The 14,554-nt window shown below is 64.1% G+C and overlaps 4 protein-coding genes across 4 annotated transcripts in view; 1 reads left to right on the top strand and 3 right to left on the bottom strand.

Annotated features, from left to right (window-relative positions):
• Positions 1 to 14,554, bottom strand: part of RPL36 (ribosomal protein L36) — a 148,705-nt gene that overhangs the window by 73,066 nt on the left and 61,085 nt on the right. The gene's annotated exons all lie outside the window — the stretch shown is intronic.
• On the top strand, positions 595 to 2,994 carry LOC133276267 (platelet glycoprotein Ib alpha chain-like). The gene is made up of 2 exons (XM_061466944.1): positions 595 to 622; positions 896 to 2,994. Exon 2 carries the CDS (start codon positions 899 to 901, stop codon positions 2,873 to 2,875), a length of 1,977 nt encoding a protein of 658 aa, XP_061322928.1. The 5' UTR covers positions 595 to 622; positions 896 to 898; the 3' UTR covers positions 2,876 to 2,994.
• Positions 4,196 to 8,082, bottom strand: KLHL33 (kelch like family member 33). The gene is made up of 4 exons (XM_061466933.1): positions 7,224 to 8,082; positions 6,159 to 7,092; positions 5,613 to 5,783; positions 4,196 to 5,078 (listed from the first exon to the last, which is right to left on the bottom strand). Exons 1-4 carry the CDS (start codon positions 7,852 to 7,854, stop codon positions 4,502 to 4,504), a joined length of 2,313 nt encoding a protein of 770 aa, XP_061322917.1. The 5' UTR covers positions 7,855 to 8,082; the 3' UTR covers positions 4,196 to 4,501.
• NDUFA11 (NADH:ubiquinone oxidoreductase subunit A11) lies at positions 10,055 to 11,957 on the bottom strand. The gene is made up of 4 exons (XM_061467004.1): positions 11,840 to 11,957; positions 11,614 to 11,706; positions 10,981 to 11,103; positions 10,055 to 10,246 (listed from the first exon to the last, which is right to left on the bottom strand). The coding sequence occupies exons 1-4, from the start codon at positions 11,919 to 11,921 to the stop codon at positions 10,134 to 10,136; spliced, it is 411 nt and encodes a 136-aa protein (XP_061322988.1). The 5' UTR covers positions 11,922 to 11,957; the 3' UTR covers positions 10,055 to 10,133.

Raw genomic sequence — 14,554 nt, 5'->3', positions numbered from 1 at the left:
ATGCTCTGCAGTGGCCTCGGGCCGGGGCAGTGGGGTCGAGAACAGCAAAACCGAGCTCCTTCCGCTGCCTTTAATCTCCGTGCCTGGCCTGCGCTGCGGCTTCCCCACAAGTGCCCGAGCTGCCTCAGCCACCCCTCCTGCTCCTGGCAAGCCGGGAGGATCCCTCACCTGCACCCAGGCAAGCGGTGGAGGCAACGGGCAAGAACGGTTCCCAAGGGTGACGCAGCGAGGCCGTGCCCCCAGGCTGAGCTGCCTCAAGAACCAGAGCCCAGAGCGTGCTCGGGAAGAGCTGCCTCGAGGCAGGGGAAGGGGAAACGTTTGGGGAAGGGCGCCTTTTCCCTGGGGGTCAGAAGGGAGCGGGTGGGGTGCAGGGGCTCCTCCTGGGGCACAACCTCCCCCTTCACTGTGCACAAGCAAGAGATGAGGGAGCTGGTTATGGAGGAGACTGCTCCTGCAGACGGGCACGGCCGGAGATGGGCTTGTGCTGCTCAGGAAGCCGCCGGTTCCTGCCCGGGGCTGTGGGTGCTGATAGAGGCCAGGGCAGCCCCTGCCACCAGCGCGGAGCCTGGCCTCGGGAGGCAAAGCAGCAGCAGCAGCAGCGCAAGTGCTGGAGGGTCCGCGGGTGAGTGCTGGGGAAGCCGCGTTCGGGGAGGGCGGGGGTGCTCCTGGCACAGCCACGTCCGTGCGGGGGAAGCTCCTGCCCCGGGGACCCGGACCTAGCAGGGGGCTCAGGTGGAGCCGGGGAAAAGGAGCTCGAGGGAGGCTCCTCCAGCACAGAGCTCTCTGGGACGGGACGGCTGCGGGGATGCGAACACCACAGAGCCGCTGGCTCTGCAGTGGTGCTGGCACAGGGCACGTTCCTGCTGTGCCCACGCCTCCCGGCTCTCCCCTCCAGGCCATGCAGCTCCCTGCCCTGCTCCTGCTCCTGCTCCTGCTCCCAGCCCTGCCGGCCCCAGCCGGCACCTCCGACCCCGGCCAGCCCTGCCCGGTGGAGATGAACAAGGTCAAGGACCTCCTGGAGGTGAACTGCACCGGGCAGGCTCTCAGCGCGGTGCCCCCGGGGCTGCCTGCGGACACGGGCATCCTGCTCCTGGGCGCCAACCGCCTGGTGTCCGTGTCCATCGCCTCCTTCCCGCCGCTCCCGCGCCTGCAGGACCTCGACCTGTCCGACAACGGGCTGGAGGCCCTGCGCGCCGGGCCCCCGCTGCCGGCCCTGCGGGAGCTCATCCTGTCCCGCAACGCGCTGCAGGCGCTGCCCGCGCTGCAGGGGCTGCCGGCGCTCTCCCGCCTGGCCCTGGGGCACAACCGCGTGGCCGCGCTGCCCCCCGGGGCCTTCCGGGCCGTGCCGCGCCTGCAGGACCTGGACCTGCGCGGGAACCGGCTGCGGACCCTGCCCCCGGACGCCTTCGCGGGGCTCGGGGCGCTCAAGGACTTGGACGTCTCCGACAACGCCCTGGAGGAGCTGCCCAGGGAGCTGCTGCAGGACCTGCGGCGCCTCGAGACCCTGTGGCTCTCGGGGAACCGCCTGCGGAGCCTCCCCAGCGGCTTCTTCCCCGAGGGGCAGCTCTTCATGTACGTGTTCCTCACCGAGAACCCCTGGCACTGCGACTGCCGCCTGCACTACCTGCGGGGCTGGATCCGGCGCAACGAGGGCAGCGTCTACCAGCCCGAGCGGGGCCTGGAGAAGACAAAGGTGGAGGTGGCCCCCGAGCGGGTGCTGTGCCACAGCCCCCCCGAGCACCAGGGGAAGCCCATCATCCACTTCAAGCCCAACTGCGCCAACGTGGGGGACGAAGAGGAGGAGGAGGAGGAGGAGGACTACGGCGACGGGGAAGAAACGGCAGGGAAAGCTGCCAAGGCCGCCGGCTCCCCCCCGCACCCACCCATCCCCACAGACAGCACCGCCGTGCCCCGTGCTGTTACCGGGCCTCCCCCCGCCACCCCCAGCACTGCACCCTCAGAGCCCAGCGCTCCCAGCACCGCCAGTCCTGCCCCAGCCAGCGCCACCCTCACCCCCACACCGGCCCCCAGCACCGCCACCGCTGCTCCTGCCCGCACCCCGCACCGAGCCACCGCCTCGCTGCCGACCCCCGTGGCGGCCACCGCAACATTGCCCACCACCCCCGTGGCTCTGCCTGCTCCGGCCGTGCCAGAGGCCTCTTCCCTGGCCACATCTTCATCTCCCCGGCTGGTGTCAACCACACCGCTGGTCACCGCCACTCACACCCGGGGCACCGCAGGCTTCACGCAGCCTGCACCTTCCCCTCCGGCTGCGCCCCTGCCCCTGTGTCCCTGCCCCACGGCCGGGCTGGAGGTGCCGGTGCTGCGCTCGTGGGCAGCGGGGGATGCTCTGCAGGGCGGGCACTGGGTGCTGGATCACTGCTGCCTCTTGCACTGGGTGCTCTACCTCGCCTGCTTGGCTCTGCTGGCGCTGAGCGCGCTGGCCCTGGCAGCCTGGCTGTGCCTCGTGGGGTGGACCTCCTGGCACAAGTCCCTGCAGAGCCGAGAGGTTCCGTACCTGCTGCTGAGGCGGAGGGAGGCGGCAGGAGGCCCCGTGAGGCCCCTCAGCAGCCCCAAAAGCCTCCTCCAGCACACCCGGTTCTGCACCATCAAAGAAGTGCAGTTGTACCCGCAGGTCACTTACTGCACGATTAAAGACCTGGGCACACAGTGCAGTCCTCCGGCAAGTTCCTTCTGCACCACGAAGGAGCTCTGGATCCACCAGAGCCCTCTGAAGGCTTCATTCAGGTCCCTCTCCAGGAAGCTCACAGTCACAAACCTCGGCTCCCTGAGGACCCCTCCTGCTTACAGCCTGGACAGGGGCCTGGAGGCCATCGGTGAGGTGAGAGTCAAATACGCTGGCAACACCTTGTAAATGCTTCCTCCCGTTCGGCAAGAGGTGGAGGGTCCCGGCTCTGCTTCATGGGCCCCTCTTCTACAAGGGCAAGCTCTGCCTGCCCAGGGAAAGGCACCCAGCTCTTCCCTCCAGCGTCACCCTCACAGCCCCGAGGTTTCTCGAGCTGAAACCATTACTCAGGTACCTGCCATGGGGAGGAGATGTCCTGAACTGGTCAGTGAGTGTCTGGGGCTGCCTCTGCCTGGGGAGTGTGGGACAGCAGAGCTTGCTTTGTGCTCTGCCTCCCAACTGCTTCTGCTCAGCCGGTGCACATTAAAGCTGCAGGATGCTTCCAACTGGGTGCCAGGCTCTTAATCACAGAATAAATATTCCCTCTGCCTCAGTTTCACGTGGCTGCTGGCTTCGTTGGTCACAGTCCTGCCAGGGCCCAGTGAAGGACAAAACTGGTTTCAGTAGTGAAGACAGAGAGGAAAGGTCCACTTACACCCAGCTTCCTACAGGGGCCAGCAAGAAACCTGGAGAGGGACTTTGGACGAGGGGAAAAGGCTTTAACCTGCCAGGGATGAGCTCTCCTGCTCTGAAGGGCTGGAGAACAGACAGGTATAAAGTGGTGTGAAGGTCAGGTTGTCAATGGATCATAACTCTTCCTGGATGGTGTTAACCTGGAATACAACACGTGGGACCGTGCTGGAAACTCTTCTATTTAAAGTCCTTATCAGTGCCATGGAGGAGGTGACTGAGCGCGTTTTTATCCCACTGGCACATGGAGCAGGTTGGGAGGGATCTGAGCGTGCTTCCAACGGGAATACCCTTCAAGGGAGCACCGCTCACCCTGGGGCTGGCAGAAACCGGGGGAAAGCCAGCAGGGAGCAAGTCCTGCACCCTGGGATGAAGGGCACAGCGGGCAGTGGAGGACAGGCTGCGTGGGGAGCGGAGCTGGGGCAGAGGGCTCCGGGTCCTGGTTGGCAGGAAGGTGGAGGAGGCCCAGAAGTGCCCCCTGGCACCGCAGAGGGAGAACAGGAGCCTGGGCCAGGGGAACAGGGCAGGGGCAGGGGCCTGCGGGAAGCCATTGTCCCCTCTGCTCAGCGCTCGTTTCAGACCACATCTGAACCACTGCTCTGGGGAGCTGTGAGCTCAGGATCCCCCACGCACCCCAAGGTGCCTCTCACTGCCAAGGCACACGCACGGAACAGTGAGCACAGGCACCCCAGAGCCCTCGCCCCATCCCGGTGCCCCCTCCACCCACCCAGCATGCAGGGCTCCTGCTCTGCTGCTCCTTGTGAGAAGCACCTGGATGTGTGGGCTCCCCAGCAGAAACAAGACGACCCAGAGGGGTGGTTCCAGAGCCACTTTTATTCCACCCAAGTATGGGGGAGAACTGGGGGATCCCCATCTCCCAGTAAGGGCTCGGAGCAGAGAGTGAGTATCCCTGGAGGCACAGGGCTGCGGTGGGGGGGGGGGGGGTGTCTGTCCCATGGGGTCCCCACAGTCTAGGGCACCTACCCTGGGGTGCGGCACTGCTGGAAACCACGGGAAGAACCCCTTCTGAAGGAGGGATCTGGGGGTGACTTTGTCCCACAGAGGTGCCCATGGAGGATACCGAGGGATGCCAGGGTACCTGGGGTGCAGAGCTTTGAAGCCTCCCTAAGCACTGTTGGGGGTTTCAGGTGATCCCGAGGGGTCCTCGAGGCAGCTGGGGCCACGCAGGGCAGGGGGGAGAGTGAGGACGCAAGCTTGGAGCTCAGTGTAGGCATGGGGCAAGGTGCCCCGGGTGATCCAGCGCCGGGCACCGGGCTGGTAGGCATGGATCAGGTGGGTGTCCTGGTAGGTCTCATGGCTGTACCCACCCAGGACGAGCAGCTCCCCCCCCACCACAGCCGCACCCCCAACGACGTGGGCGCGGGGCAGGGGGCTGAGCAGGACCCAGGCGTCCAGCTTGGGGCTGTAGACCTCAAAGGCCAGCTGGTCCCTGTAGCCCGTCTGCCCGGCGCGCTGGCACAGCCCCCCCGCCACATAGAGCTGCCCGCCCGCCTCCTCCATGATGTGCCCGGCCCGGGGGCCATTCATGGGGGCCAGGAGCTTGGCAGCAGCACCCGGCACGTAGCGCAGGAGGGACGCCTGGCACTGGGATGCCTCATCACAGCCCCCCGACACGTAGAGGGCACCATCCAGGGCACACGCCGCGTGCCCACACAGGGCCATGGGCAGGGGCTGGCACCGCCTGGGCGAGGAGAGAGGGAGGGGATGAAGGGAGGTCAAGCAGGGCTGCCCCATGGGGAGAACCTGCCAGGAGCCCTCCACTTGCTCCACTGAGCGCCCAGCAGGCAGCCTGGCCAGCACCAAGGAGCCCCAGCGAGCAGCATCAGCTCTCACACAATGGATGCCCAGGGGACATCACTCCAACACTTCACAGACTCCAGAAACCACTGTTGGTCAACCCACAGTGGACTCCCTCAATGGACAGTGTTGGCCAACACCCAACGAACACAGCTGGAAATGACCTGTCTTGGCCAAAAGCTTTTCCAGCACCCAGTAGGTGACGCAGGCCAACCCCAAGGGACACGGGTGCTCGACAGCCAGGAGACCTCTCCCAAAGGCCACTGTGCGCCATTTCTCCATCGCTAAACTACTCCATAGCTACTGCTAAACCCAGGCCAGGGGCTCCGTGGCCCAAAGACCACCCAATGGCCACCACTGCCAGCGCAAGGGGTTCCCAGGGCCGAGAAAAGCGAGTGCCTGTGCGGCGCGGCCTCACCTCCAGGTGTCGGTGGCCACGTCGTAGCACTCCACGGTGTCTGTGCAGTAGAGCTCCCCAGAGCTGCCCCCCAGCGCGTAGATGGAATCCCCAAGAGCCACGGCAGGGAAGTAGCTCCGTCCGCAGCTCATGCTGGCCAAGCGCTCCCAGGAGCCGTCCAGGGGCTGGTACCTGGGGGCAGGAGGTGACCCGTTACCTGCAGCGCCATGAGGGACGCCGGCACCGCTGCGGGCAGCAACCCGCGCGCAACCAGCCAATTCCGGCATGCCTGGAGCCACGTGCGTGCCTCGCGTGGGAATATCCCCACCAAACCCACTGCGTGCCCCCGTCCTCCCGGCCCTACCCCAGAAAGCTACAACAGCCCCGAGGGGGAGAGCACCCCCCAGTGCTTCCCCCAACGGAGCCCCAAATGCCCTGGGGCCGCTCCACCAACTGCAACGCCACAGCACCCCGGGGCCGTGGGGCAGCTCCGGCCCCACCAGCGCCTCCTCTGATCCCGCAGCGCGCGGTGCCACTCAGCGCCTTGCGGCCCTCGGCGGCTCTCACCTGTAGACACTGGCCAGGGTGTCGCGGACCCCGTAGTAGTGCTTTCCGCCCAGGATGTAGAGGGTGTTGCCCACCACCGCTATGGCGTGGCGGAAGCGCGGGCCGTCAGGGAAGTGCCCCAGCGCCCTCCACTCCACCTTCTTCACCAGCCCCACAGCGCTGAGGTAGCGGTGGGCGAACCAGAGGCGCTCGCTGGGCTTGCGGGCGGCCAGGTTGGACGCCAGCTTTTCCCCACCGCAAACCACGACCACCTCCTGCAGGGACCGCACCCGACACGGCAGCTGGGCCATGGGGGCCAAGCTGGCCACTATGAGCTCCCGGACGACCTTTGGGTCCGCCACCCCTGCAGTCACCGACGGCACCTTCTTCAGCTCCCAGGTGGACATGAGGGCGAAGCGAACAGAGGCCAGGACTTCCTTGGCCACATCCTCTTGGCCATCTCCGTTGGCCAGAAGCCACCGGGACGCCGCTTCCAAAGCCTCCAGCTCGTGGAGGACGTTGAGACCGTCGGAACGGAGGAGGCGGATGAGGACGTGCGCAGGGAGATCCAGGAAGGCCGGCGTGGCCACCACGCTGGGGAAGGTGGCCAAGATGTAGTCCTCTGCCACGCGGCTCACCTGGGCCAGCCCGTAATCCACGGCGAAGGCCAGGACGTCTGGGCCAGTGTCTGGGGTCAGGCCGCGGGTGAAGACATCCATGCAGAGCGTGAGGAGCCCCCAGGCCTGGTAGCGCAGGGAGGTCTCGGCTGCCTCCAGCACCGCGGCCCAGGGCCCGGCCACAGCCCCGGTGTAGGCGAAGGCGAGGAGCAGGCGCAGCTCGGCGGGGGACAGCCCCGTGGCCAGCGGGGCGGCGGGGTCGTGCGTGGCCTCCCGCATGGGGCACGTGAAGAGCGCGCGGAAGAAGTCGCAGGAGCAGCTCAGGGCCAGGCGCTGAACTGGGGGGAGAGGAACGGGGGGGGCAGCAGAGGAGCCCCCCAGCCCCAGCACCGAGGGGAGCAGCCCCATGGGCTCCTCGGCCCTGCCAGGGACCCGCCTGTCCCCGTCCCCACCTCAGGGCCCCGCTCACCTGCGATGACCTCGTCCCCTGCCTGGAGCTGGAGGTCGCAGCCCAGGCCCCTGGCGTGGAGCTGCCCCATGGCTCTGAGCGTCTCCCACTGCTCCTCCAGGGCCTCGGGACCCCCCTCCTGGGAGTCCCCATCCAGGCACAGGGCACAGGCGGCCGCCACCCGCGGGGCCCCCAGAACCCGGGCAGCCTCCTCCACCTCCTTCCTGCGGCCGCGGGGCACGGTTCCGCCATAGGCGAAGGCGAGCACGGCCCTCCAGCCCCACAGCGTGGCCCCGGGGGGCAGGGGGACACGGGGCGGGGGGGCCTGGTGCTGCTCCCTGCTCCTTCCCTCCAGGAAGCGAAGGAAGAAGGAGCTGACGGAGGCCAGGACCACAGCGTGCGCCATGTCACCCTCTGGGCCCACGCACACGTCCACGAGCTGCCCCGTGGCGCGGAGGTCGTCAGCCGTGGCCAGGACGTGTCGGGCATGGGCCCTGTCCCACAGGTTCCACTGGGCCGGGGCCGGCCCCTCTGCAACCCACATCTTGCCTGCGGGAACACACGGAGCAGGGTCAGTGCTGAACCCATCCCATAGCCAGAGCCTCTGCCTGGGGACATGGCACTGCCCTGCACTGAGAGCCACGGGGTCCATTGCCAACGCTTCCACCCCATAGCTGTGGCCACCAGGCTTTGCTACTGCCCCACAACTGAAGCTGATGCCTCCTGCCAAAACTGCAGCCCCATGGGCGAGAGCAGAGGCCACGCTGCTGCCCTGTAGCTGAGGCTGATGGCGCTCACCTGCCTCATAGCTGAACCCTCAGGATGAAGCCACCGACCCAAAGTGCACCCTGCAGCCCCACATCCCCATCTCCCAGCCCGGTGCTCCTGTCAAACCCCACAGCCCCATCTCCCAGCCCGGTGCCCCCTATCAAACCCCACAGCCCCATCTCCCAGCGCGGTGCTCCTGTCAAACCCCACATCCCCATCTCCCAGCCCGGTGCCCCTGTCAAACCCCACAGCCCCATCTCCCAGCCCGGTGCCCCTGTCAAACCCCACAGCCCCATCTCCCAGCCCGGTGCCCCTGTCAAACCCCACAGCCCCATCTCCCAGCGCGGTGCCCCCTATCAAACCCCACAGCCCCATCTCCCAGCGCGGTGCCCCCTATCAAACCCCACAGCCCCATCTCCCAGCCCGGTGCCCCCTATCAAACCCCACAGCCCCATCTCCCAGCGCGGTGCCCCCGTCAAACCCCACAGCCCCACCTCCTAGCCCGGTGCCCCCATCAAACCCCACAGCCCCATCTCCCAGCCCGGTGCTCCTGTGAAACCCCACAGCCCCATCTCCCAGCGCGGTGCTCCTGTCAAACCCCACAGCCCCACCTCCTAGCCCGGTGCCCCCATCAAACCCCACAGCCCCATCTCCCAGCGCGGTGCTCCTGTCAAACCCCACAGCCCCATCTCCCAGCGCGGTGCTCCTGTCAAACCCCACAGCCCCACCTCCTAGCCCGGTGCCCCCATCAAACCCCACAGCCCCATCTCCCAGCGCGGTGCTCCTGTCAAACCCCACAGCCCCATCTCCCAGCGCGGTGCCCCCGTCAAACCCCACAGCCCCACCTCCTAGCCCGGTGCCCCCATCAAACCCCACAGCCCCATCTCCCAGCGCGGTGCTCCTGTCAAACCCCACAGCCCCACCTCCTAGCGCGGTGCTCCCGTCAAACCCCACAGCCCCATCTCCCAGCGCGGTGCTCCTGTCAAACCCCACAGCCCCACCTCCCCGCCCGCTGCCCCCATCGAGCCCCACAGGGGACGCCCCGAGCCCTTCTCCAGCCCCTGCCCCAGCTCCGGTGCCCCAGGAGCAGCGGAGCCTCCGGCCCCGGCCGCCCCCCGCCCGGGCGCCACCTCACGTGTCGCGTGTCACGTGTCCCTTGCCGGCCGCCGCCGCGTCCTTGCGTCGGCCCCGCCGTGACCCGCGGGCACGTGGCTCGGTAATTATAGCGCGGGGGGGCAGGGCCGGGACCTGCGGGGGCAGCCCCGCCCCCCCCGAGCCCCGCTCAGCCCCCGCCTGGGGGCGGGGCAGCCCCGTGGCGCGCTCCTGGGCCGGGCTCACCTCGCACCGGGAGCCGCGGGCACCCCCAGCTCCGCCCTGCTCCCCCCGCACGACCGCGTCCCCGGGGACGCCCCGGCCCCTCCTGCGCCGTCCTTGGCTCCCCCCCCGTGTCCGTGCCCCTCCCTTCACACCTCTGCTCCCGCCCCACCCCGCAGCCCCTGCCTGTGAGCTCCCATCCCCGTCCCCTGTGTGCCCATGGGTCCGGCTGAACCCCGCGTGCCCAGAGATTTCCCAGCCCTCCATTCTCCAGCACTTTCCACCCTGTGACGTTTTATTGCTTCTCTGTAACTCCCATCTGTTCTTTCTCATCCCTTGCTGCGCTCCTGAGCCTGCCTCGTCTGTAACCATGAAGATGTTTCCCTTATTGTGTCCCTCAAGCCTGCGTGTGCAACATGGACACAGAGGCAACGGAACGTGTGCACAGAAAACACAGAATCCCAGCCTGGTTTGTGTTGAAGGGGCCTTAAAGCTCATCCAGCTCCAACCCCTGCCAGGCCCTGGTCCAAAGCCCCTCTCCAGGTTTCCTGCAGCCCCTTCAGGCACTGGAGCTGCTCTCAGGTCTCCCCTTCAGGAGCCTTCTCTTCTCCAGGCTGCCCCAGCCCAGCTCTCTCAGCCTGGCTCCAGAGCAGAGCTGCTCCAGCCCTCACAGCAGCTCCGGGGCCTCCTCTGGCCTGGCTCAGCAGCAGCAGCAGATGAAGCTTCCCCTCCAGCAGCTGGGCAGCCCCAGAGTTCTGTGATTCCAGCTGTTGATTTGCCAGCATCTTTATTCCACAGAGCCTCATTCCACAGAGCATTCCCAGGAGAGCTCACAGGGCAAGGCTACAGTCACAGCTTGGGAGGTCCCGTCAGCCTCCAGCCCTCCTTGTTGCCAATCTTCATGAGGGCAGCAGTGATCCCAAGCCCCAAACAGGACATGGTACCGGTGAAGTAATTGTGAGCTGGAAACAACACAGCAGAGCAGAAAAGACCTCTTAGTGCACAAGTTCTATCCAGGAGATCGTGACAGACTCATTCTTCTATCACTCTGTCTTCTACTCACAGCCCCTTGAGCCTCAGGAACGCCGTTTGCCAAGAAAAACCACCTGGATTTACATTTTCTCATGCTTTTAGCTTCCAAATGGAAATACCAATTCCTCCAATCCGCCCCCCATCTCCTTCCACAGGCAACCTCACATCGTGCACCTCAGTGACACAACCAGCAATCCCTGCTTCCGTCTCCCATCGGCTCAGCAACCAGGAAAAGTACGGATCAATTTCATCCCAACTTCAGCGAATGCCTCCCACCTTTAACAGAGTCTGAATGCTAGAGAAAGCAGAGCTGGCCAAGCACTGCAGGGGCTGATCTAGCCTGAGAGCAGCAAGATACAGCTTGTCCCTCAGAGCAGGGCAGATGTCAGAACATATCTTCCAGCTAAAATAAAGCGCGTTTGTTCCCAAGAACACGTGGATTTCCACAGTTCCTTCTTCCATACCCTGCAGTTTCACGGTAGAACTGACAGTTATAACCAGCAGGACTGGGCCAGCTCTGCTCATTCTGTAAACCAGGTTGATGTTACCTCTGGTGCCACGCTGCAGCAGTATTTACTTCAGCAGACTTGTACAATGGAGCATCAACCAAACCGGCACGGAATGAACTCAGAGGGGGAGCTGACATCAGGATTCATTGACTTACTTCTTGCCCCAATGATGGCTCCTGAGGCACAGCCTCCTATGAAGTAGTTCAAGGGGTCCTCCGGCTTCTCCCGGATCTCGGCACTGAGGCAGGTCGTCACACCAAACACGGCCCCCAGCGTGGCTGCAAGCGAGAGGCAAAACCCCACGAGTGAACCCACCAAAATCCCGAAGGAACCGAGGGCACACGAACACCTCTGTGTCGGGCACGGGGCGGCACGGCAGGAAAGAGGGAAACGAAGCAAAATCTGCTTTCGGTTACCCGCGGGCATCACGTTCTGGCTGCTGTGGTGAGACTGAGCATTACACAAGGCCCCTCCGGTCCCTCCCGGCCATCACCTGGATCATGGAAGGCTTTGGGCTGAAGGGACCTTAAATCTCCTCCAGCTCCAACCCCTGCCACAGGCAGGGACCCCTTCCACTGGAGCAGCTTGCTCCAAGCCCCTGTGTCCAACCTGGCCTTGAACACTGCCAGGGATGGGGCAGCCACAGCTTCTCTGGGCACCCTGTGCCAGCGCCTCAGCACCCTCACAGGGAAGAGCTTCTGCCTCAGAGCTCATCTCAGTCTCCCCCTTGGCAGGTTCAAGCCATTCCCCTTGGCCTGTCCCTGCAGGCCCGTGTCAGAGGCCCTCACCCATGGTGACCGTGTCCACCGCCGCCATCTGCACGGCGGCCAGAGCCGTGCCGGGCTGCAGCAGGATGATGCGGTACGCGGCTCCGATGAGGCCTGCAACACAGCACGGGGGCAGTGAGCGCGAGCGGCGCGGCCCCGGCCCCGGCCGCACCCCCCGGCCCCGGCCCCGGCCCCGGCCCCGGCCCCGGCCCCGGCCCCGGCCCCGGCCCCGGCCCGCGGCGCTCACCGGCGGCGGCGCCCACCCTCGTGGTGAGCCAGGCGCGGCGCGGGCACTGCTCGCCCTCGGGCCCGTCCCAGTACCCCGCCATGGCGCCGCAAGGGCACGGGCAGCGGCGCCGAGAACTCTCGCGAGAAGAGAGGGGAGGAGAGGACAGGACCTGCCCGCCCCGCCCCGCCCGGTCAGCCCCGCCCCGCCCCGCCCGCCGAACCGGAGCCGAACCGGAGCCGAGTCGGGGCCGGGGTTCGAATCCCGGCGGCTCTGACCCGGTTCCGCCACCCGAGCGCTCCCCCGGAGCGGCTTCAGGGAGGTATCGGCGGCCCGCAGCGGCCCCGCGCGGCCTCCGGTGCTCTCGGGTGCGTGAGCTCCGTGCCTGACCCAAACCAACGCCCCCATGTGCGGGCTCTGGGCCCCGCGGTGCCTGCGGAGAGCGCTGGGGTTCAGCCCGAAGAGGAGGCTCCGAGGAGACCTGGGGGTGGTCACGGAATGGTTTGTGTTGAATGGGCTTTAAAGCTCCTCCAGCCCCAACCCCTGCCAGGGCAGGGACCCCTTCCATAGAGCAGCTTGCTCCAAGCCCCTGTGTCCAACCTGGCCTTGAGCACTGCCAGGGATGGGGCAGCCACAGCTTCTCTGGGCACCCTGTGCCAGCGCCTCAGCACCCTCACAGGGAAGAGCTTCTGCCTAAGAGCTCATCTCAGTCTCCCCTCTGGCAGGTTCAAGCCATTCCCCTTGGCCTGTCCCTGCAGGCCCTTGGCCAAAGCCCCTCTCCAGGTTTCCTGCAGCCCCTTTAGGCACTGGAGCTGCTCTGAGGTCTCCATAGACAGTTCTCAGCAACTCCTGCCCATTAGAGAATTGCTCCAGACTCTTCAGCAGATGATTTTTGTCTTGTCCTTGCAATGGAATACAACCAGGAGCTGCAACCGGTGTCAATAGCGTTTCCCACGTGCACAGCTGGCTGGAAGCGCAGGGACTTGCAGCCATTGGCCTCCAGCTGGGTCCTGATGGGTCCCTCGACCATCAAATACAACATCACCACTTCGCCTTTCCATGGTCCCATTAGAAGCTGGAGGGAAGCTATCAGAATTCCATCAGGAATTACGTATTTAACATATCCCCCCCCCCCCAACTCATAGAAGGTCGATGGGAATTAAGGCTGCCTTTAAGAGTCCACTTGAGCAAGACCAGAGGTCAGTTTCAGCAGGTCAGTGCACAGAAAACCCAAAGAACAAGGGGAGAAAAGCACACAGTGAAAAGTCAGTTTAATGAAATCTTGACAAACGATGACAGAACTCCTAAAGCTAGAGAGGGTTACGGGGAAACATGATCACTTTTTAAACATGCAACATGGCCCCAGGAAGGAAATAAACCATTTTCTACACTCACTGGGAGCACAAGAGGCCACTCAGCCTGCAGGACAGCAGCAGTACCAGGCAATGGAATGGATACCTCAGCGGCTGGGAATGGGGAGAGAAGACAAAGTTGGGGGGGGGGGTGTTATTCCTGCAGGCTTCTAACAGCTTGGACACGTTTCCAGCCAGGGAGAGCTGAGGACTATTTATGTGGCTCATTCCCTGCCCTCCTCTGGCTCGGTGCCTCATGCACTAGGAACAGGGCTACGGAAAGGTGCTGGAACTGCACATTTCGCCCCTTAACGCCTGCATTTCCTGTAGGTGTAATCCAAATTGTACGGGTAAGTTTACTCCTGCTGTTCTGACACCATTTTCCCTATCAGGTGAGGTGCTCACTTTTATTACACTCCACTATTCCCCCCTTGCCCCCAGGAAGTGTGGAAGGCTGTGCCCACATCAGGCAGCAGCCAGAACATACAATGCAGTAACTGCTGCCTACAGACCTAAGAGCAAAGATGGAGCAGGAGGGTGCTGCAGGCTGTTGGCAGGAGGTAAAACAGCTCATCCCCAACCTTCCTTCTAAGCCCCCCACTCCCCCAGCGCAGGGAATACACCACCAGGCTTGGGGTGGTTTGTTTGCTCAATCTCTGATCCAAGCTTTAATGCAGTTACATCAACCTCAAACCACAGGGGCAGGATCTGGTTGTACCTGTCACCAGTTTAATAAGAGCCTTAAGGCAGAGATTGAAGGAAGAGTTTTGCTTTGGCCTAACTCCATCCTGAACAAAACCCATGGCCAGTTCTGCCTGTGGTTCACAGTACTATTTCCCTCTTCACTATAAGCATAGTGCAAACGCACTGTAAGTGACTGTGTGCCACCATCAAACCCCAGCAGGCAGATAGGCTTCTGCTGCCTTCTGAGGCTTCAAGCACCATCACTTTTGGTTTAGGTAAAGCACCTCAAAGTGAGACTCTGCAGAGACCCCATGGGGTTTGGGATCAGGAAATAACACCATTCCTCCACAAACAGGCTCTGCTAACCAAGACCCCTTCTCATTTCCTTTGTGCTGCCACCAGGCAGCCTTATGGTGCCAGGCTGTTTAAAGAGAGTAGTTTAAATCTGAGTATCAGTGGAAAAAGATCCAAGATGCAATATGCAATCTCATCTCTTATCTGAAAATACAGAGGTTCCCCAGCTCTTGTGATACAGACACAATTGTGTGGGTATTAAAAACCACGCTCTGCTTCTGCTGTGAGCTGCAGGAGATGGGGTGCATCAGCAGCTTTGTGCATAGTTAACAAAGCCCATCACTCTAAGGAGGAAGCACACTAATTAAGCCAAAAGGCATGAGCAGACAATGCAGAGACCCCCCAA

The sequence above is a fragment of the Pezoporus flaviventris genome, unplaced genomic scaffold (assembly GCF_033815535.1).
Source record: "Pezoporus flaviventris isolate CSIRO_AGI_PZ_B2104156 unplaced genomic scaffold, CSIRO_AGI_Pfla_v1 ptg000043l, whole genome shotgun sequence".
Classification (NCBI taxonomy): Eukaryota; Metazoa; Chordata; class Aves; order Psittaciformes; family Psittacidae; genus Pezoporus; species Pezoporus flaviventris.
Note: the sequence above shows the minus strand (reverse complement) of the source record. Positions and strands in the feature narration are given on the sequence as shown.